Source organism: Spermophilus citellus, assembly GCF_964194105.1.
Source record: "Spermophilus citellus genome assembly, chromosome: 8".
In the NCBI taxonomy this organism is placed as follows: Eukaryota; Metazoa; Chordata; class Mammalia; order Rodentia; family Sciuridae; genus Spermophilus; species Spermophilus citellus.
The window spans coordinates 60,422,051-60,444,343 of record NC_138189.1 but is presented as its reverse complement, the minus strand read 5'-3'; the positions used below and the strand labels follow the sequence as shown (position 1 = coordinate 60,444,343).

At 38.5% G+C, this 22,293-nt stretch overlaps 1 protein-coding gene across 1 annotated transcript in view; it reads left to right on the top strand.

The window, feature by feature from the left end:
- Window positions 1-22,293, top strand: part of SCARB2 (scavenger receptor class B member 2) — a 61,667-nt gene that overhangs the window by 5,761 nt on the left and 33,613 nt on the right. The window contains exon 2 of the mRNA XM_081303253.1: window positions 13,822-13,979. Coding sequence (XP_081159379.1) covers window positions 13,822-13,979 — 158 coding nt within the window. The remainder of the gene's footprint in view (window positions 1-13,821; window positions 13,980-22,293) is intronic.

The window sequence follows — 22,293 nt, the reverse complement described above, 5'->3', positions numbered from 1 at the left end:
ATGACTGACCTACAAAGGCAATATCATTTATTTCCTTGCAGAATTCTTTGATTCCTAAGCAAAATTATGCAACTCTTTGCTGGCTTCTAGAAATATGATCTTGTGATAGCACAATCATAGTATGTTTCTTTCAGCTTCTTACTATTCCACCTTGACCACAAATGCACCTATTATTAATATTTATGGCAATGGAGTAGACCAGAAGTTCTCAGCATAGTACCTAGATTCTAGGGAGATGCAAAGTCGCTTATGGAAATGTAAAAAATAGCAGACCTTGCCCAAACCTGTTAATCAAGTTAAAGAGCTAACCATGAAATCCATTACTAGTTTGGATAGCGATTATAGTAGCCCATATCTTCATTTCTTGAGATGGGGATTCTAGTTGAGGATATTACTATTAATAATTACTACCATTCTCCAAATTAAATTAAAGCAAAGATTGGGGTGAGGGGAAGTTTTTGCCTATGAAAATTGTTTTGCTTTGCTTAATAAAGAGCAAAATTTCAGACTGTCAGGCCACAGCAAAGGGGCCGAACATCTGTTCTACCAGACATTTGCTTGTTTCCCAGAGAAGAATCAGCAGGTGGGAATAAGCTCATTAATGATAACATAGGAGGTTGGCCAAGTGAGGAGACATTTGTGGCCTTTATCATCAAGATATGTTCTATTCATACACAATACACTGAGAAAGGGACTGTTTTTAATCAGAGATGGTAACTAAGTATCTAAAGGAAAATAAAGGTTGTTGAAGCTATTTGCTTTCTATTTCTAAAAGCACTTTTAGGTATATGCTTTGGCAGTCATTCGTTTATTTAGCAAATATTGACAGAGTGTGTATCATTTTCAAGGCAGAATGGATTAACAGTGAACAAGATACCATGCCTCCCCTTACAGACTTTATAATCCAATTCAAATATTTTGGCCTCTATCTTTTTTAACCTCTTAAAAAGTGTTGAGGATCCCAAATAATTTATGTTTCTGTGGGTTATATCTATTGATGTTTACACTATTAAAAATTAAAACTGGTGGGCTAGGGCTGTAGCTCAGTGGCAGAGCGCTTGCCTAACATGTGTGAGGCATTGGGTTCGATCCTCAGCACCACATGAAAATAAATAATATAAAGACATTCTGTCCATCTACAACTACAAAAAAAAAATTTAAAAAAATTAAAACTGATATTTTTAAAGAACTTTTTTTCAAACATAAGAACACACACATACTCCAGTATCCATTAGAGCAAGGAAATGTTACATGTCAGGTAGCATCTGGAAAACTCCACTCTACTCTCAGAATGCAAGTAAAAAAGGCAAACACTATCTCAGTGTTGTTATGATAGTTTTGACTTTGTGGAACCCCCTGAGATCCCAGGGGTCCACATACTATACTGATCCAGTTTTCATTTAACTATGTTAATTTTTAGAATAATTTTTAAAATAAATAATTTCCTTGTCTTACATTTCTGTAAGACCAGTTTGGAAACTATACTACTAACATTTTCAAACCACCAGAATTGTTTTTTAAGTGTGTTATTTGTTGACTGTGTCCTTCAAGTGTCCCCAGGAACCCAGTGTTAAAAACAATAGTTTGGGTTCACTGTTTTAACCCAGTGTTAAAAACAATAGTTTGCATATCTCCTGTCTTTAGCTGTGTGATGTTCAAATTAAATGAGAATACCTGCATCTCTATATTTAAATTTCAATGATTCCCTTCTAGCCGCATCCCTGCAAGGATTTTCAATCCATATGACATTGTTTGGCATTTTAAACTAGCTTGAAATCTCTTTCTGAAGGTAGAGGTCCTGTCTTATTTAATTCTATACCATCTTCTCATACTGTCAAATGCAATACCTTATACAAAATAGGTGGTCAGGGGTTGGGGGTATAGCTCAGTGATAGAGCACATGTCTAGCATGGTTAAGGCCCAGCACTGAAAAAAAAGGGGGATGTCAATAAAAATTATTGGATGAATGGAAGTATGGATGAAATTTGTGTCTTTGGGAATGATTTTGTTTGCATGTTGTCATTTAGCTTTACATTTGTCCCATTCTGTAGGACAGTGATCACATATTTGCCTCATGAATGGCTTATACATTTAAAACTGGGAAACTGCTGTGGTTGGTGGCACATTCATGTAATCCTAGCTACTCTGGAGGCTGAGACAGGAGAATCACAAATTCAAAGCCAGCCTCAGCAACTTAGTGAGTCTGTCTGGAAATAAAATTTTAAAAGGCTGGGGATGTATCTCAGAGGTGGAGTGACTGCCTAGCATACGTGAGACTCTGGAGGTTCAATCTCCAGAATTGGAGGTCGGGGAAAAGATCTGGAAATTTCCTCCAGTGATCCAGATTTCTAGCTTCTCTTGGAACCTGTGGATACTCTGCAGTGCTGGCCCCACCAAGTCCTGTGTGGCAGCGGTCCATGAAGATAGGGACCAGCCCTTAGTTGGAACCTGCCTTTCCTATTCTCTGCTATCTTAGCCAGTTTGAGCTGCTTCCACAAAATGCCAAGGAATGGATGGCTTATAAACAATAGAAATGTATTTCTTACAGTTCTGGAGGCTAGGAAATCCAAGTCAAGGTACTGACAGATTTGACATCCAGTGAAGGCCTGCTTCCTCATAGATGGAGGTCTTGTCAGTAGCTTCACACAGCAGCCTCTTTTATACGGGCACTGAATCCAATTCATGAAGGCTGTGCTCTTAGGACCTAATTACTTCCCCAAAGTACCTTCTATACCACTACTTGGGGGTGAGGATTTCAACAGAGACATTTAGTAGAGACATTCCTACCACAGCATCCACTGTCATTAACACCCTCTTAGATTCCAATGCCCAAGAAAGTTTCCCTTGTCATCATGCTTTCTCTGTTGTCTTTTTTAGAATAGAAAAATATCTCTCTGTATCTGACCCTATTTATCAAAAGAGAGAAATCGAAAGACAGCTCGAAGAGGGTCACTTGTTTAACAAAAATGGGACAAGGCATATTTCTACCTAGAAGTGAGTTCTTTCATCCATCTGACCTCTTCACTGATTTTCACACCCTGTCCAGAAAAATTGAAGCACAATGCCATTGTTATAGTAATGTCATCACTCATTACAAGTCCCATTTTTTAAAATTTATTTTACTGATTAAAATGTTAAAAAAATTGTATATATTTATAGTAGACAACAAGATGTTTAGATGTATGTTTACATCATAAAATGACTAAATCAAGTTAATTAACCCATGTATTATTTCATATACTTATTATTTTGAATGGTGAGAACTTAAAATCTGGGCCAGGTGCTGTGGTGCACCTGTAATCCCAGCCACTCTGGAGGCTGAGGCAGGAAGATTGGGAGTTCAAACCCAGCCTCAGCAACTTTGCGAGTCCCTAAGCAATTCAGCAAGACCCTATCTCTAATAAAATATTAAAAAAGGGCTGGGGACGTGTCTCAGGGGTTAAGTGCCCTGGGATTCAATCCCTGATATCCCTCACCCCCCTGGGGAAAAAAAGAACTTAAAATTTACTCTCTTAGCAATTTTGAAATACAGTTACACATAAAATACATTGCTATTTAGCTATAGTCACCATGATATACAACAGATCTCTTGAACTTACTCATTCTGTGTAACTGAAATTTTGTGTCCTTTTCAATACCCCATCCCACCCCATGCAAGTCCATTTTAAGGGAATCTTCTTTTTATACTTAATTTCTGATAATCAGTAATGGAAGGAAGAGGGGACACAGGTATAAATAAGAAGGTAAGGAACACATCACATAGTTCAACTTTAAGAGATATAATCATGACCAAACAAGTTGTAAAAGAGACTGGACATACAAGTTACGCATAGAACCTGGACATTGTTCCCTTGGCCACATTTCTTATTTATTCAAACCTTAAAATTCTTTTTCTCACCCACTCTCTTATGTTTAAGTTCCCTTCTGGTAGCTGCTTTTTCCCATTAGACGGGCAGTTCCTAACCTTGGCTGCACATGTGTAATCACCTAAAACCTCTAAAAACATACCTTTGTCAGTATTTCATGGCAGGAGGATTTTTGGGATAGCTATTCCTCCACATGGTCCTGTATGGACTTTATAGACAGAGCAGCAGCTCACTCATGAACTAGCAGCCTTTGAATCTCAACTATCAGATCTCATTAGCTAAAATCATGACAGTTGCAATTAAAGCCAAATGAGTTAAACAACAGTGCTACAAATACAATGAATGCCAATATTTTGGTTCCTAAGTTAAAATAAGGATAGAATAATAATGGCAGCTTATTTCTTTTAGCACAAGAGAGAAATGTTGAGTAGTGGGCATTTCTTAAATAACTATAAGAGTCTGGTTTGGGTTTGGTTAATTGAGAGAGACATTTTTAAACACAAAGCAAAACAACAGATATTTTGATATTTGGTAAGTTTTATTAATCTGAAATCCAATAAGATCCATTTGTACACTATTCAGCCAGGTCTGCATCACCTCTGGGTGAATTTAGACTCTGTAAATGGCAGCATGGATGTATAAGTTGTGTTTAATTATTAAGTCATCCTGTTGCCCTGAAACAGTGACTAGCAGTGCTCTTGAGTCATAAAAGTTTTCTTAAAAGTATTGCTGATTGCCATCAAAGTCTAATGCAATTCCCTGAGTGCTTATTTTTATCATTTGGAATGGCTTACACCAGGACAGTTTGTTCAACAACTCTTGTGGCATTAATTTCCTGAAAGGTCATCTTCAGACCAACTTGGAGGTGATGTGCCTTGTGGCTGTATTAAATCATGTCGGTGGTGAGCAGTCGAACCTAATCCTCTGATCTATTGCATACACATCAGGCCGCAGCCTGGTCAGTGACTCCCTGCCCATTGTCATCCACTCATGGAGATTTCTTCAGTCCTGCCCCTGATCTGCTTTTTGTCCATTCAAGTTTAAGATTATGCTGGTGGAAACTTTACTTTTATTTTAAAGCAGTCTTACTTTATACATAATCAAAATATCATACTTTCCTAGTAATCCAAGATGCTATTTTGCCACTATTAAATAATCAAAAATTTCTAAAAATCTTTTAAAATCAGTATTGATGTGGAAATGCTGAGGTAATTGCTCATAAACTGTTTTCTGAAAATAACTTGGCAATATTTACAGGCTCATCTGTTTGTGACAATTTTGACCCACTAATTCTAATTCTAAGAAATTAATCAACGACTTGATATTCAAAGATATTCAAGAACATTTGCTGCAGTATGAAAAAAACCCCACAAATATCCAATAATAAGAAAATGACTAAGTAAACTGATTTATTACTGCAATGGAAAAGCATACAGATGTTAAAATAATATTTTCAAAAACTAATAATAACTGTGTATAAAAGGGTGAGTAAAAATTGATATGAAATAATACATATCTTATGATCTTCATTTTATCCAACATACACATATACACATATATAAAATACCAGAGAGAAATAAATCCACCTGTTAATAGTGATAGCATGGATGACAGGGCAAATAAATTTTCTTCCTTTTAGTTCATTGTCCCAATCTTCTACAAGCAAGATGGAGTGGGTAGGGAAGGACAGAGGAACAGTTTGCTTGATTTAAGGTAACAACCACCAGTAGCTTCTTAGGTGAGAAGAGATTGAAAGCAGCACTTGATTCTTTCCTGAACATTTGAAGTAATATCATTTGCAGCTTTTAACTGTCTCTTCTAAATATCAGTATACAAATTCCTGTTGATTGATAATTTATCATGATATCTAGGTATTTTTACCTGATGAAATGCAATATTTTCTTGCTTATAAGTCAGTGGGACTTTTGTGTCGTCACCTAAACAGGCTTATGCCTGTCAGACATATTGAAAGCCCTCACTATATACATATTGGCTGATAAACAGAAAAGTAAATTCTCAGAATAAATTATAAATTTGGCTGTTGGTGCTGCAAATTCAGCACATAAGTTGGTCATCATTGTAATATTTCTTTTACTGATAGTGTCCCAGTATTGTGCTTAGAAACATTCATCATGTTCTGCTTGAATACATTTAGTGCCATCCAAAGTCACATGGTAAAATTGATTTAGGATCAATTATGCTGATTTTTAAAATTGGTTTAATGAAGAAAACTCAGCTGATTACAAGGTTCATTCGGTGGCTGTCACTGAGGCAGAATCCTCAGAGAAGGGGATCAGCTGTTCCCAAGCCATGGTGTTAAGTTTAGGCTGGCACTGGGCTGTGACCGCGGATACTGGCTCCTTGTATCTGACAGAATGAATGCCTTCTTGTGCCAGACATTCTCCAGGCCTGAGCTTAAGGTTATTATTTGTTAGTTTCCCAGTCCTTTCCTTGCAGAGCAAGCTCTGGGAGTACATGTTGAATATCTGGGGCAGAAATTGGAAATTTAAATCAAAACAGGGCCCTCTTCTGGACATCTTCAGGTGGCATGGGATAGAGGGGTTTTCTCTGGATACATTAGCATAAGGGGGACTGAGCAGTCACCAGGAGCTCTAGGTTTCAGTTCACCCTTTCTTGGTTCCTCCTGTGTGGGGAGCTGCCCTGGTTTCCTTTCCTCAAAAGATCAGGGTGACTCCTCCGGAAGTAAGAGATCAATTTATGGCTTTTCTGTAGTTTTACAGTCCCTCTGGGAGTAGGGTTGCCAGATAAACTATAAGATGTACAATTAAATTTGAATTCCACATGGTAACAAATGTTTTAGTGATAGTATGTGTCCTGCAATATTTCTGTTCACTGTGAGTTATTAGTTGTTAACATCCTGCCATATTTATTTCGTCTCTCTCATGTACACTTTTTTTGGGGAAAGTATTTAAATATAAGATACAGGCATCAAAACACTCTGCCCCTAAATCCTTCAGTATGCATCTCAGAGGGATTAAAGCATTTTGTTTACATAACCCATGTGGTATTTGGGACATACTAATACAAAAAAAAAATTGTTGTTTATATGAAATTCAATTTAAACTGGAAAATCTGTTTTTTTATTTGCTAAATCTGTGACTGTAAATAGGGGTGCTGTGGGGTGGCCAAGCACAGGCTTTGCAACACTACAGACCTGGACTTAATCGATTTTGACTTAATTTAAATATACATAGATAAAAGACCAGAGAAAAATAAACCCACATGTTTACAGCGATAGCATGAATACAGGGGTAAATTCTCTCTCTCTTTTTCCTGTGACTCTGAAATGTCACTGCAGTGGGAAAGTTTACAGAATTATACAAACCGAAAAAAAAAAATGGGAATTCTTATTTTGTGCGACTCGAATTAAAACTCATAGATAATGTACGTAAAGCCTCGTGCAGCCCCTAACTCTAGCCGCTGGCAAGTGGTACTGATGGTAACTCTCTTCTGAGCCGAAACTCAGGAGAAGATAAAAATAAAGATGCAACTGTTTTAGAAACGCAGGCAGCTAACTGTATTTACAACTCCCCTCTGTTCTCTCCTCCCCTTCTCGCTGCGGACTTGGCGATGGAGGGTGGTGGAGGGGACGCGCGCATGCGCAAGGGCACGCACCAGTGCACAAACACAGAGCCCCGGGTGTACCCGGGCTTTAGAGAAGGTTCCCTGATGACCCTCAGCCGTGAGGTGGAGAAAAAGAGACATATGAAAAGTACATAAAAAGCACCACTGTTGAAGGGGAGATTCGAATGGAATAAAAGAAGTGGGAGAGTTTGTTTGATGTCATCCACTCAAGTAGGAAGCTGCCAGGGCAGAGAACTACCCCTGAGAGGTGGCCTACCAGGGACAGCCAAGCCGGGTGGAACAGAATTTGCCGCCAGCTGTGACTCTGGCCTGCTATCAAGGAGTGTGTGTGTGTGTGTGTGTGTGTGAGAGAGAGAGAGAGAGAGAGAGAGAGAGAGAGAGAGAGAGAGAGAGAGAGAGATAGTGTTTTCATTTGGCTTATTTAGTTAAGGAGTCGAGTCTACCAAATGTTTATTTCTATCCTAAAAGTTGGAGTGACGAGTTCAAGTCAGGCTATTCATAGATGCCTGAACAGCATGGCGTATTCCCCTTTCTGGAAATGGTTTTGTCTTCCTTCTTTCCTTGCTTCTGGAAACTTTCCCACTTTTCCTTTGGATCTTTGGTTACCTAAGAGCTGGATGGAAACCAAAAGATAAACCTGAGCAGTGAAACATCTGTTCACTCACATTTGCTGATTCTCATGAGGTCATCGTTTAGAGTTGGTTATCTAAAACAAAGAAAGGAGATCTGAAGCCCTGTCTCCCTATAAAATTCCCCATTAACCGTGATGGCTGTCAGCATATAGGCTGGTCTCCAGGCGAATCACTGATCATTGTCTGATCCCACTACTCGCATCCACCCTAATTCTTCCCATACCCTGTTCTTCTGGACCTGACTGTTTCCTGTAGAAAACTCTTTTGCCTAACCCTTGAGATTGCTGGAGATAACATTGTTAGAGCTGTCTCTCAAATATTCCTTGCAATAATCATTTCAAATAGTCTCTCCTCACCAAAGATTTGGTTTTTATTTGACACTCCTGACCTTGTGCCAAGTGCCTATGTTGAGTTGAGACAGGAAAGAGTTGTAGAAGATTAGACCAGTGTAAATGGGACGAGGGTGGACTGGGAGCAAGATAAGGATTAATTGAGAGGAGTTGTGTGTGCATCTCAGGACCTGTATTTCAGGACCTAGTCAAAGGGCTCAGTAAATGCTTGTGGTCTTAGTTATTACCATCTTTAGGTTGGGGTTAAGAGGATGTTAGGGCATGGTTTAAAGAAGAAAACAAACAAACAAAAACAGATCATGTCACTCCAGTGAGTCTGATGAAATATAGGCAACTCAGCAAACGTGAAACAGAACAAGGGGGCGGGGCAGGAGTCATTAATCAGGGTCCTCTCTTCCAGCCCAAAACAACAAGCAGTTAACATAAGATTGGAAATAAGGGCTGGAGTGCAGCTCAGTGGTAAAGCTCTTCCCAGCAGTATCTGCCCTGGGTTTGGTCCCTGGAGGGGGCGGAGAGGGGTGATAACCCGAAGGTGGAACAGAAAAAGAATGACTTAGAAAATTATAGTTTAGGTTAGAAAAAAAGCAATTAAAAAATTAAAAAGACTACATAGATATAAGCAACATACTTAATGATCTATGTTAAATGTAAAAAGCAGATGTAAAGCATGCCTATGTGAGGACACAATGAGCAGATAAAGTGGGGGAAATAAAGATAATTTAAAGATTTTAATTTTTTAGTTACCCTAAAAATAATTGTTCCTTTTTTTTAAGTGCAAATCTGATTCTATAAAATGTTACTGATAAACTCTAAGGGAGGGAGAAGGAATGGAAACAAAGAGAACTGGTTCCTTCTAGTCTTCCTTTATTCTTGCAAAACAGGGTGAGCCTAGTGCTCCTAGGTTCAGCTCTCCAGAAGTCCCAGGCACAGCCACCTGACATTTCACTTCCCTGGTTGATTTAGCACTCTAAATTCCTTGCTGATTTTTCTGGACACTTTTCACCCTGTATGAAAAATTTTACCTATTTAAAAAAAAATCACCTCAAAACTATGTACCCTATGGGGAGGGTGGGCTGGGTTGTGGCTCAGCGGTAGAGCACTTGCCTAGTATGTGTGAGGCCCTGGGTTCCATCCTCAGCACCACATATAAATAAATAAAATAAAGGTATTGTGTCCACCTACAACTAAAAAATAAAATAAAATAAAAAGAATTATGCAACCCAAGAGAATTCTCAAGTGTCAATCAGCCTGGTTAGTCCTCTGGTTTTTCTTGCCTGCTTTGACTTTAACATGTCCCTCTGTTTCAAGAGAGAAATAAACATTTAGTAGACTTGATTCCCTAACTAAACAAGCAAATTAAAATATTAGTGATAACAATTAAAATAGCCCTTGATGGCTTGCTAGAGTCATGGCTAATGGCAGATTGTGCTGCACCTGGCTTCTCCCAGTCTTTGCCTCCACCCTTGTTTTTTTCTGCCTGGCTGAAGGAATCTGATCAAGACTATCTTCTCTTCCAATATCACAAGCAAAATCAAGGGAAGCTAGTGTCTATGTTTCCTAGGATTATATTTAGTTGATTGAACAAATATTTCTCCAGGGAGGTCACTGTTCTAGGTGTCCCAGGTGCTATAGGAAGTATTAAACAAACAAACAAACACCCTGTTCTTCTTTTTGTAGATAAGCACTTTTCATTTTGAGACACCAACAGATAACTTAATACATTGACATACTGAGTAATGGCATTTTTCTTTCCATTTTAGGTTGCTAGATTCATATGTTTTGTGTTAATTCCTAGAAACTTCAGTTTTTAAATGTTTTCTGTGCTGACCACTTTTCCTCCCTCAGCAATTCCTGTATAATATGTCAGAAGGTTCAAAGGAAGGGAGAATCTGTCCTGTTGAGGGACACTCAAGCAATTTGTGGAAGAGGAAAAATTATTGTCTTGCCCTTTTCTGGAACGTCATGGACAAGAAAAAGAGATCCTTATTTTAATGAAATCAACTTTTTAAATATCCATGGATCTTCAAAATCCTTTAGAAGTTAAGTAATATTATTTACACATTAGACCCCATATGTAACATATTAGTTGTAGGTAGGTTAAACTCCAGTAACTGAGCTGTTTTTTAAAGTGCTGTATGTGTACTTCATCATGGGAGACTCCACCATATAACATGTATAATTAAAATGTGTAGTATGTTGTAAATATTTTATTAAAATGTTTTATGCAGAGATGGCATAAGAGAATGGAGAATGAAGGAAAAGCTTCTCCGAGTTCCAGACCCAGATCTGACATAAATAGAGAAAGTTTGGGTATCTCTTACCAGCCACAGGACCTTTCCAATTATGGTGTTTTCTTGCACTCTGAGCTTGAACTGACTGTTCCTCTGTCCTCCTCAGATAGGTTAGGCTTCTGTTTAATGATTGATTAAATATCTCCCACACCTGGGGCAGGAAGTGATCAGTGTGTGGCAGAACAGATCAGACCTTGCCAAGGAGTCAAGAGCAGGATCTTGGAGGTTGGAAGAACACAAGGGATTTCATAGTTTGATTTTTTCCATCTCATCATCCTGATCTCAGCTCATCCCATTATGTCCCAACACCTATAAATACCTATACAAATTTTAGGATACTTATAAAATTGCTCAATGTAAGTTTTTATAGGAATCCTGTAGATAGGATGATGGGACATAATGGGTTAAATAGTGAAAACCAAGAGTATTTGAACAATGTATGGTTTGGATAGAAAACTGAAGGTTGGCCATTCCAAGCTGACTTGAAGTTTTTCTGCATTTGTTTATTCTGTAGTCACCTTGTGTTTTTGTTTTTTTTTTCTTCAGCAGAGATTCTTGGTATTTTTTCTGTTCAATAATAGAGCTGTGTCATTGTGTTTTCTTGCAACATTGCTTCTATTAAATTGGAGCCCTGGGCTACTCAAAGTTGACATTCTGTCATGTGCTTGTTACATTTATAGCCAGTGGTTTTCCAACCTGTTCTGAAGCTGGTCTCTGTTTATTGTCACTCAGAGCTTCTTTGTCAGAGGATTGACAGGGAGAGCAGGGGCTGCTTTGCTTGCAATCTGATGCTGTTTTGTGGGGGAGGGGATAATACCAGAGATTGAACTCAGAGGCCTTTGACCACTGAGCCATATCCCCAGCCCTACTTCGTATTTTATTTAGAGTTAGGGTCTCACTGAGTTGCTTAGTGCCTCGTTGTTGCGTTGTTGCGGAGGCTGCCTTTGAACTCCCAATCCTCCTGCCTCTTCCCTTGCAATCTGATTTTTATTGTTTCACTAGAGTCCTGATATTGTATCAGTGGACCCCATTTTCCTTTCTCAGTTTTATTTTTAAAATTTTCTCAATATTAATTTCCCTACTCATTATTTTAAAAGTTGGAAAATATAAAATCTCATCAAGGAGAAAATAACAGTGATCCAAAGTCCCAAAGCTTAGAGTTAATAACTATTTTCATTTTGGCTTATTTATTTTTAGTCTGTGCTTTTATCTTTCTTGTGTATTTTAATAACTTCTGCTATGGAAATACAGTTTTTCTCCTTTAACATATTGAAGACTGTTATGGCTACAAGGTAATAGGAGTCTGCCTGTTAGTTGTGGCCACTTTATTTATCAGGCTTATGTTATCAGGCAACTGTGAATAACATACAGCACCCAAATCTCACTGTCTTGAAGTAACATCTATTTCACCTTGATGGGTGTAGGCTGGCTGCAGTTCCGGCTTGACTGGCTGAGCTCAATTAGGCTGGCTTCTAGGCTTCTAGTCAACTTCTGGCCAGGTCTGCACATTTCCATTTTAGGATCTAGGCTGAGGATCACCAGCTGCCAGGCTCTTCTCTTGGCAGAAAGTGACATCTCCAAGACATCTGATAGAGAGGTGCCATGTATCTTAAGACCTTAGCTTCAAATGGTGCATTGCAACCACCCATTTACATTCAGTTGGCTAAACTTTGGCATTGGCCTGGCCTGAAATAGTAGGGTGGGAAGAATACTCCTGCCCTAGGGAACCGTGACAATTCATTTGGTAAGGCTGCCATAATAAGTGCCACAGGTTGGGTAGCTTGAACAACAGAAACTAAGAGGCCATTGTTTCGGACAGAGCTCTGTACCAGGTCCCCAGAGACCCAATTAAAAACCAAAATGGAGCCATTCATAATAAAGTTAACCAAACTAAAATTAAGTTATCTTCTGCAAAATAAAGAGAGAACCAAATTTCCTAGAACCTGAAGTAAATTGTTGTTAAAAATGAACTTCTATTGCCCCTGCTTACAAGGAAAATAAAAAAATGACAAATCTACTTTATTGTTTTGTTTCTACTTTCCTCATGCCTTTTCTGTCTATAATACCAACCTCCTCTGCTCAGTACATCAGAACACTTATTCTATTTTGCAGCACATAAAGTTAAGTAAAATATTTAAATTATTGTTATCTTGTCCTTTGACAGCAAGATTGACTTCTTCTGAAGCCTCTCTCCTTGGCTTGTAGATGGCCATCGTTCCCTGTGTCTTTATGTGATCTTTTTCTATATATGTATATACATCTCCTGACTTCTTACATGGACACTAGTCATATTAGATTAAGGCCCAACCTCATGACCTTATGTAACTTTGGTTACCTCTCTAAAGAACCCAGTCTCTGCATATAGTTACATTCTGAGGTCCTGGGAGTTAGGACTTCAACATAGGAACTTGGGGGTGATAGGGGTATATAATTTAGCCCAAAACACCTGGCAAGGGTAGGAAGCAAAGGAAGGATTATGGACAAAGAATACAGTCTACCATAGTTGCTTAACCTCAGTGAGGCTCGATTTCCTTGTCTTTGAAACAGGGTCAAGTATGTCCATTTTATGAAATTGTTGGGGATTTATATAAAAATGCATATAAACTCCTGGTGGTGAAGTGAGTCAGGATCAATGTGGTTTCAGCTCAACTGGAAGGACCCAAACTGGTCTGGAGCCTGTCTCCTTGTTCTTGTCTCACCTGGGCAAGCTGGAAGTGTATGGTACTTTTCAGAAGAGGCTAAATTCTTCAGCAGCTGTACCATCAGTGACATCTTTGAAAATAACAAAGCCAAGTGGGGCATTTGGTTTTGGCAATGCCATGTTCCCACCCATGAGCTATGTCTCTAGCAACCTTCCTTTACAACAAATATTCATTGAGGACCTATGGCTTTGTGGGATTATGGGGCCTCTTGGTGTAATGCATGGAACTGTTCTCAAGAGATAGCCGTTGAATGCCTGTGAAATAATTAAAATAACTGAGGTAGAACATCTGAGTAGGGAGCATACTTCCTGCTTCATGTCCAAAACCAACGGCCTTACAGTTTTGTAAATCTCCTTTTGTTTTTTCTTTCCTAGAATATGGTGTTAAGGAATGGTACCAAGATCTTTGACTCCTGGGAGAAGCCCCCACTGCCCGTGTATACTCAGTTCTATTTCTTCAATGTCACCAATCCAGAGGAGATCCTCAGAGGAGAGATCCCTCGGTTAGAGGAGGTGGGGCCATATACCTACAGGTAAGTCCCAACCACTTGCCTCCTTGCCATGCTAGAAATATGGAAGGACCCCATTGTGCCTGCCCCTCGTTGCCTCTGCTGGCATCACCCTGTGAGCCCTGTGGGGAGCACAGGTGTTGGCTCCATTCTGTCTGAAACACTGCTGATGGGCGTGATACCTCCATAGAAAATTACTGACCATGTGGACTGGGCCGAGTTCTAGTGTATTTTGTTTGCCATAAAGAACCACTCCCCACCTCTGGCTGTTTTAAGGTCACCCCTTGATACTCTTTAGTGACTTTCAGGGTCTCCCCTACCATTTCCCTTTCCCATATACCTTTTAAAGTCAGTTTCCAGAATTCACCATGGGTCTGATATACCTTTCTGTTTCTTCTCTGCCCCTTCCCCCGACTTATCCTGGGTATGAAAGATAACTGAGTGGCAGGGTTGGTTAGAGTCTTTGGCAATAACCACCAGTTTCAAACATTGAGGAGGTAGAATTGCTTTAATTATTGTTTAAAAGATGAGCAGAGGGCGATGCTTGTGGATCTTATAATCAGAACTTTTTCCCTCTTGCAATATCCCCCTTCTCCCTCTAAAGTAGCTCCTCCTCCCCTCTGCAATAATCTTTCCAGTAAAGTCTCTCCTTGCCAAGTTAAAAATGGATAGGTTAATAGAGGAAGCTGAGAGTAAGTTCTTTCTTTTTTTAGGACCACTAAATGGTCGAAATGCCTATAATCTGTCATAACTGTTCACTCAGTGTTTGATGCATGGCTGATTCATTTGTTATGAATCAATATTTTTCTTGGTGCTGAAAATTCAGAGATAAAAGCGCTGGTCCTGCCTTCAGTGATCTCCCTCTACCTTTGGAGTCAGACGATGACCTATTTCTAATCTTACCTCTGCAACTTATTGACTCACTGTGTTTTAGTTTCCTTATCTGTAAAGTAAGGATAAAAGTAAAACCTCCAAGTAGGATTATTTGAAGATTAAATGATTCGATGAGTCAGTATTTATAAAATGCTCAAACTAGTGCCTCATACACAGTCAGTGATGGCAAGTAAGTGTTTGCTATTATTATTAGTCTTAATGGATTTATTTGGTCTGGTCATGATTCAAAAATCCAGAATGGTAAAATGAACCCAGTTGTTATATAAAGGAAATTTAAGAAAACGCTTAGGTCCTTATTTTTATTTTCTTATTTATTGAGAGACAAGGTCTCACTGTATTACTCAAGTTGACTTCAAACTCCTGGGCTCAAGTGATTCTCCTGCCTCAGTCTCCCAAATAGCCAGGACTGCAGGTGTGTGCCACAGTGCCTGGTGGGGTCCTCATTTTTTAAAGCACTTTTATGTCTATGACTAGGGACTGGGGTTGTGGCTCAGTTGTAGAGTACTTGCCTGTCATCGAACCTTGTGAGGTCCTGGGTTTGATCCTTAGCACCATATATAAATAAACAAATATAGTGAAAAACCCATTGGCAACTAAAAAATAATTTTTAAAAATTCTATGACTAAAGAAACTGTGCTGTGTGGTAGAGCAGTTCTCTCTCTGAGGCTCTCCTGGGCAGCAACAAATGGTTTCAGGATTAGGATCCAATATACTGCATGGTGGTGGTTTTATTGTTTTAACTAAATTCCTTAAGGTGAGGGGGAGGCTGCCTCCATAGGAACAAAACTACCCTGAGAACTCAAAAAGAACCCCAACACATGACTTCCACTCTGGGTTTCCTGGCCTGTTCCTGTGGTCATTATCCTTGACTCCTGAGAATAAAAGACCTGGACTCTAAGCTGGGTGCTGTGGTATGTGCCTATAGTCTCAGCTAGTGAAGAGGGTAAGGCAAGGGCTGGGGATATAGCTCAGTTGGTAGAGTGCTTGCCTAGAATGCACAAGCCCCTGGGTTCAATCCCCAGCACCACAAAAAATAAATAAATAAGTAAAAAAGAGGGTGAGTGAGGCAAGAGGATTACTGGACCTCAACTCCAAAAACAAACCACCAAGAAGACGACATGTTTTCTAGTCAACTGAAAGCAAACTCAACATTCTGCTGAAATGTCTCCTGGTTGTTGTATCTGGGTGTAGGTATGCTCTGTTAGATGTATTTTAGGAATAAATCCTAGAATTAAAACAGTGTTCAACTATGCACACAGCCCTCCATGTTCCCATTTAATATGGGCCTTGACTAATTACTCTTGGGGAAAGTTCAGGAACATTGTTTTCAAGGGTTCTTCCATAGATCATATGTTGTATTAGCAGTCCCTGAGGCCTTACTACTTACTGGAGGCACAGACATTGTATCTCATTGAAGCTGCTTGAAATATTGTTGATGTTCATAAATACTTTAAAGTTATGGTAATCATCCAACCTGCTGCTACTTCTTACTTACAGTGTTGATAAAGAGGCATATACATATTGCTTCTTAAATCACAGATTTTTAACTTGATAACAGTATTTCAGTATATAGTAGGCCCTCTGTATCTGTAAGTTCTGGGCTTGCCCATATTTCTGTCTGTTTGAATAGTTAATCAACTGTCGATTTGAAAATATTTGGGAAAACATTACATTGTTGCTGCTATGTACAATATAGTTAGTGCTGTGGTATTGCTTCTGTACTGAATAGGTACATCTTTTTTCCTGGTTATTATTTCCTGAACAATACAAAAATATGCAACTATTTACATAGCATTTACATTGTACTAGGTGTCATAAGTAATCTAGAGATAATTTAAAATGTAGGGGAGGATGTGCATAGGTTATATGCACATACTACACCATTTTATCTAAGGGACTTGAGTATCTGGGGATGTGCATTTGCGGGGTGGGGAGCTAGAACAGACCCCCTGCAGATACCAAGGGATGACCAAAATTGGTTTCCTTGATAATTATGGGTATTTTATTTCCTGTATTTTAAAATGTTGATCTGAGAAATGGTCCTGAGGGTTTCATCATAGACAGCCTATGGAGCTTATGGCACAAAGAAGGTTACGAATCTCCTGAGAACTGATCCAGTAGGTTGGAAGGATTGATTCCTCATTCACTGTCTTATTTTTCCTCCATGAGCTTTCCTGCCTCTGGTTCTAATTCTTGCCTTCATTTCTTCTCCACTCTGTTGCCAGAGTGACTTTATAAAAGATACATCTGATATTTCCTCCTTCCCTGCTAAGTGTCCTAGTGATGCTCCTTGTGTGATTGATGTCCAAGGTCATAGAGATTTGGCTCCTTGTTTGTCTAGCCTCTTTTAAATTTATTTTTTGGACTTATAGTAGTCAGTTTTCCAGTATGATAACAAACACTTGGGGTAATCAACTTATACAGAGAAAAGGTTAATTTTGACTCATAGCTCTGGAGATTTCCATCCATGATCGGTTGGCCCTGTTGCTTTTGGGATCTGTAGCAAGGCAGCCCGTCATGGCAGTAGTGCATGGACCACTCACCCCATTGTTTGGAAAAAGAAAAAAAGCAGAGAGGCAGTTTGGAGTCCCACCCTCCTCTCCAACAGCACTCTGCCAGTGACCTGAAAACCTCCTTCTAGGCCCTACCTCTTAAAGGTGCCACAACCTCACAATAGAGCCACTCTGGGGAACAAGCCTTTAACACACGGGCCTTTATAGAACACTTATCCAAACCATAGCAGCACTTCTTTTTTCCCTTTTTTGTGGTGCTGGGAATAGAACCCTGGGCCTTGTATGTGGTAGGCAAGCACTCTACTACTGAGCTACATCTGCAGCCTTGCAGCACTCTTAACCTAGAATTTTAAATTCTGAGTTTTCCAATAGAAATTTAATACAAGTCACACAAGACATTTAAATTTTTTTTTCTATTAGATACATTTTAAAAGGTTAACAATAACAAAACAGCCAGGTGTGGCGGTGCACCCACATAATCCCTGTAGCTCAGGAGGCTGAGGCAGGAGGATTGCAAATTCAAAACTAGCCTCAGCAACTTAGTGAGACCCTGTTTCAAAATTTAAAAAGGGCTGGGATGTGTCTCAGTGATTAAGTACCTCTGGACTCAATCCCTGGTAAAAAAAAAAAAAAAGTTGAAAATATAATTTTAATATTTTATATAATTCAATAAGATCCAAAATGGTATCATTTCAACATGTTATTGATATTCAAAATATTAATGACATAGTTTACACTTTTTTATACTAAGGCTTTGAAATCCTATGTGTCTTTTACATTTACAGCATGTTTCATTTCCTTCTAGTTATATTTTTAGGACACATATCTGTATGTGGCCAGGGGTTACCATATTGGATAGCTCAATTCTAACCATTCTGCAATTACTTGTAAACTGTCCCAAACTCTACCTTGCATCAATTGCCTCTGTCAAACAGTGAATTCATCAACATTTTATTTAGCTTAAATCTGCCTCTTCCTGGAACTTGTCCCTGGTATGTGCACCCATTACAACAGTAACTAAATGCATCTTTTAAAAAATTATTTATATATGACAGCGGAATGCATTACAATTCTTATTACACATATAGAGCAAAATTTTTCATATCTCTGGTTGTATACAAAGTATATTCATACCAATTCGTGTCTTCATAACTGTACTTTGGGTAATGACGATCATCACATTTCACCATCATTAATAACCCCATGCCCCCTCCCTTCCCCTCTAAACCCTCTGCCCTATCTAGAGTTCGTCTATTCCTCCCTTGCTCCCTCTCCCTATCCCGCCATGAATCAGCCTCCTTATATCATCTTAATAATTGATTTACATATCTGTCTTTCCTTCCAAAGTACCAGAAGCTCTATGGAGAACAAGAATCAAGTCCTTTCATCTCGGAATATTCAGTGTCTAATGAATATGTGTGGAATAAGTTAATGAAATATTCTTGGCTGTGGCTTAAATTCATAGGACACAAGAGGAGAAATTGTTTAAAAACAAAGAACAGGAGTAGCTTACCTGGAACCACAAAACTTAGGCAGGAAAACTCAAGAATAGGATCAAGAAGGAGGGACTGGGTCCTGAAAACAAGTAGCTTTGTTAGGAACATGCAGAAACACAGAGCAAACTGTTGAAGACTTCTAACTAGATTGAATGGGTTGTGAGATCTGGGATTCATAGAAAAACATGGCTTTTCAGGCCCCTCTATGGGGCCTGTTGGGCTCTATATATTTGCTTTTGGTAGTCATTCCTTGGATCTAATTCTTGTCACTTGAGACTGTTGTTTCCTGTACAGGATAGGCTGAGCATTCAGTAGCTCCTGCTCAGGTGTTTGGTAGTTCCACAGGCTCCCTCCCTCCACCTGAGTCAGCTGACTGTGTCTGCTGTGCCAAGGGACCTGGGGCAAAGGAAGGGGAGGGTGTGGGGCTGCTGGTGATGGGAAATCTCTGAGTGGGGAAAGGCTGTGCTAGGCCTGACTCACCTGCCCACCATTGGCAGTTGGCACATTTCCCCCTAGGTTGACACCTTGGGCTAGTTCAGACTGTGATTGTTCTTGGGAAAAGATGACACAGTTCCATGTGTTGATAAAAACCAGTCCGTCTGGTGTGAGGAATGTAGTGCCTTATTTGTATTTTTGTAAAGCTGTGGACTTTGCTTCATGAATTCTTTGTTTAGTGACAAATGTGCCTAAAATTTGTATCAGATTTATAATATCTCGTGGCTTTGCAACCATTTTGAGATTTAAAAAAATTTTTCTAGGCATCTTTTTTCTTTTTCTTACTATTTAACATTTCAAAACTTAAAAAGATAATTGTCCAAGTCCTTTTCAACTAATTTCTTTTTCTTCTTTTTTTTTTTTTTTTTTTTTTTTTTTGGTGCTAGGGATTGAATCAGGGTCATGTGCATGTGAGGCAAGCACTTTACCAACTGAGCTATATCCCCAGCCCTCTTATATGAATTTGTTAAAATGTCCCATTATATAATGTTGGGTTTCGTAGTTACACTGTCTGTCGGTTTTGTTCATTTCTTTTTTAGGCCTGATAGTAAGAAAAAAAGATGTGAGGCAGGTGTGTTACCGCACACCTGTAATCCCAGCTACTCAGGAGGCTGAGGCAGGAGGAGTGAAAACTTTGAGGCCAACCTGGGCAACATAGTGATACCCTGTCTAGAATAAAATTAAAAGGGCTGGGGATGTAGCTCAGTAGTAGAGTGCTTGCATAGCATTCACGAGGCCCAGGATTCAAAATCCAATACTAAAAGAAGAAGAAGAAAAGAAAAGAAGATGTGAGGGATATAAAGTGGGCTTTTAAAAAACTGTTCATTGATTATGAAGTAATATTGAATTATGAAATAGTATTCAAAATATATAATATCATATGTAGCATTATCTTTAAAGGGATAAGCTATATTTTATATTAAAACATTATATATATGTATATATGTATACCTATATGTGTGTATTTATATGTTATACATACATATACAGTAATCACTACATATAAACTTGAAACTGTAATAAAGTAAAAGAGGAAAAATCTACTATCCAAGGTTTCACTGTCGCAAAAATAAGCAATGTTAATATTTTGGTGGATGTCCTCTCAGCCATTTTTCTAGGGTGAGTTTAACTTTTAGGTAGTCCTCATACCATATGCACGTGCAAATACGTATATATTATATGTATGTAAATATACATAGGCATTATATAAGTATATATAGTAAGTATATATATAGGCATTTTCCCATGTTATATCTTTTTTTTAAAAAAAACTGACAGATTCTTTTATTAACAATCATAAAACTATACAACTGCAATAGGAAAATCAATTTTTCTTTAATGAATTAAATGAAAACTAACCTGGATCTTACAGGGTTTTCAGCAGGTACTGGGTTTGGTGCATACTTCCAAGGACAGGGCATCAGCTTGCTAGGAGCAGCAAGGAGTGAAAAGGAGGAACAATAATTTATCAAACATTTTCCTAATGGTTTCCCCCCAAAGTAATTCCCCTGAAATTAAATCAGAAAATAAAATATATGTATACCCAATTTCGGACATGACTCACCACATGCATCAATCTTCATTTTACAGTTTCGTTATTACTTTTTTAAAGGTGCTCAACACAAACTCAAATTTCATTTTAAGGCCATGAAATTGAGGGATGTGATATAGCAATTTCTTAACATCAAAGTTTAATTACTGCACAACGGTTCAAGCAACAAATACAAAGAAAATATTTGTATTGCTTGCTTCTTTCCCTCCAGCACAATTATGACCAGCAGGCACTGTTGTTCTGGTCACAAAAAATCCTTGCATGAACAATATTTGTTCTTTTTTTAAAAAAATGGAAATTTGACTTGTTTTTCTTTTCTATTATGGAAAAGAAAGCTAAACAGTTTTTAGCATCGTTTTCTGCTGGCTGATTAAAGTCGTGAATGTATAAATCCTCTTGGTCACTTAACCTCGAGATCCAGCATGGAGGAGACACAAACAGTGAGGGAGTGTGCTTCCTCATTCTTATCAATAGGAAAGCCAAAGCAAAAATACAGCCCCATAGAAATTTCACCATTGAATTGTTTTGAAATCTGGAAGCTTAAGAGTCATAGCTTTATGTGTCAGTAGACTCTGCAAATCTTTGTTAGCTCAAAATAAACCCTGATCTAGCAGATGATGTGTATTCCAAAGCCCATCTCTCAAAAAGCCCCATGTTCCTAGAAGGTCTATTAAACAGAGGCCAGCGGTAACTGCGGTTACTACGTGCCTCCCATTTGCACTCTGTGAGAGTCAGGTCCCTGTGATATAAAGGACAGCTATAAGTCTCCAGAGCGTTTCAATCCATACACACACACACACACACACACACACACAGAGAGAGAGAGTTATCAATAGCCAACACTGCTGACACTCAGAAAACTAAATACTCTCCTAACTGAATTCTAAAGGAAAAGTACCTTGAATTTAAGGTGTTTTTTTTTTTTTTTAACTTTAGTCTTCAGTATTGAAACTGCTGTGTTACTCCATTTTTCCATGAAAAGAAATAGAAAAATTAAGTTGGGGGAAAAATGTTTAAAATGAATGACCTTGGGAAAACATTATTAAATAGGTTAAGAAAAAACCTACAAATAAAGAAAGTATCCTGGGCTGGGGTTGTGGCTCAGTGATACAGCGCTTGCCTATCACATGTGAGGCCCTGGGTTAGATCCTCAGCACCATATATAAATGAATAAAATAAAGGTATTGTGTTCACCTACAACTAAAAAAATAAAATAAAAATAAAAATAAAGAAAATATTCCAATAGGAGGTAAAACCTACATGCATAGGGTTGCTCACAAGAGCGTAACTGATAATAAATAACAGAAGCAAATGAAATATTCAGTAATAAAACTATGAAATAAATGAGGAAATGCCCAAATGATAAGATGTCATATAGCCATTAAAGA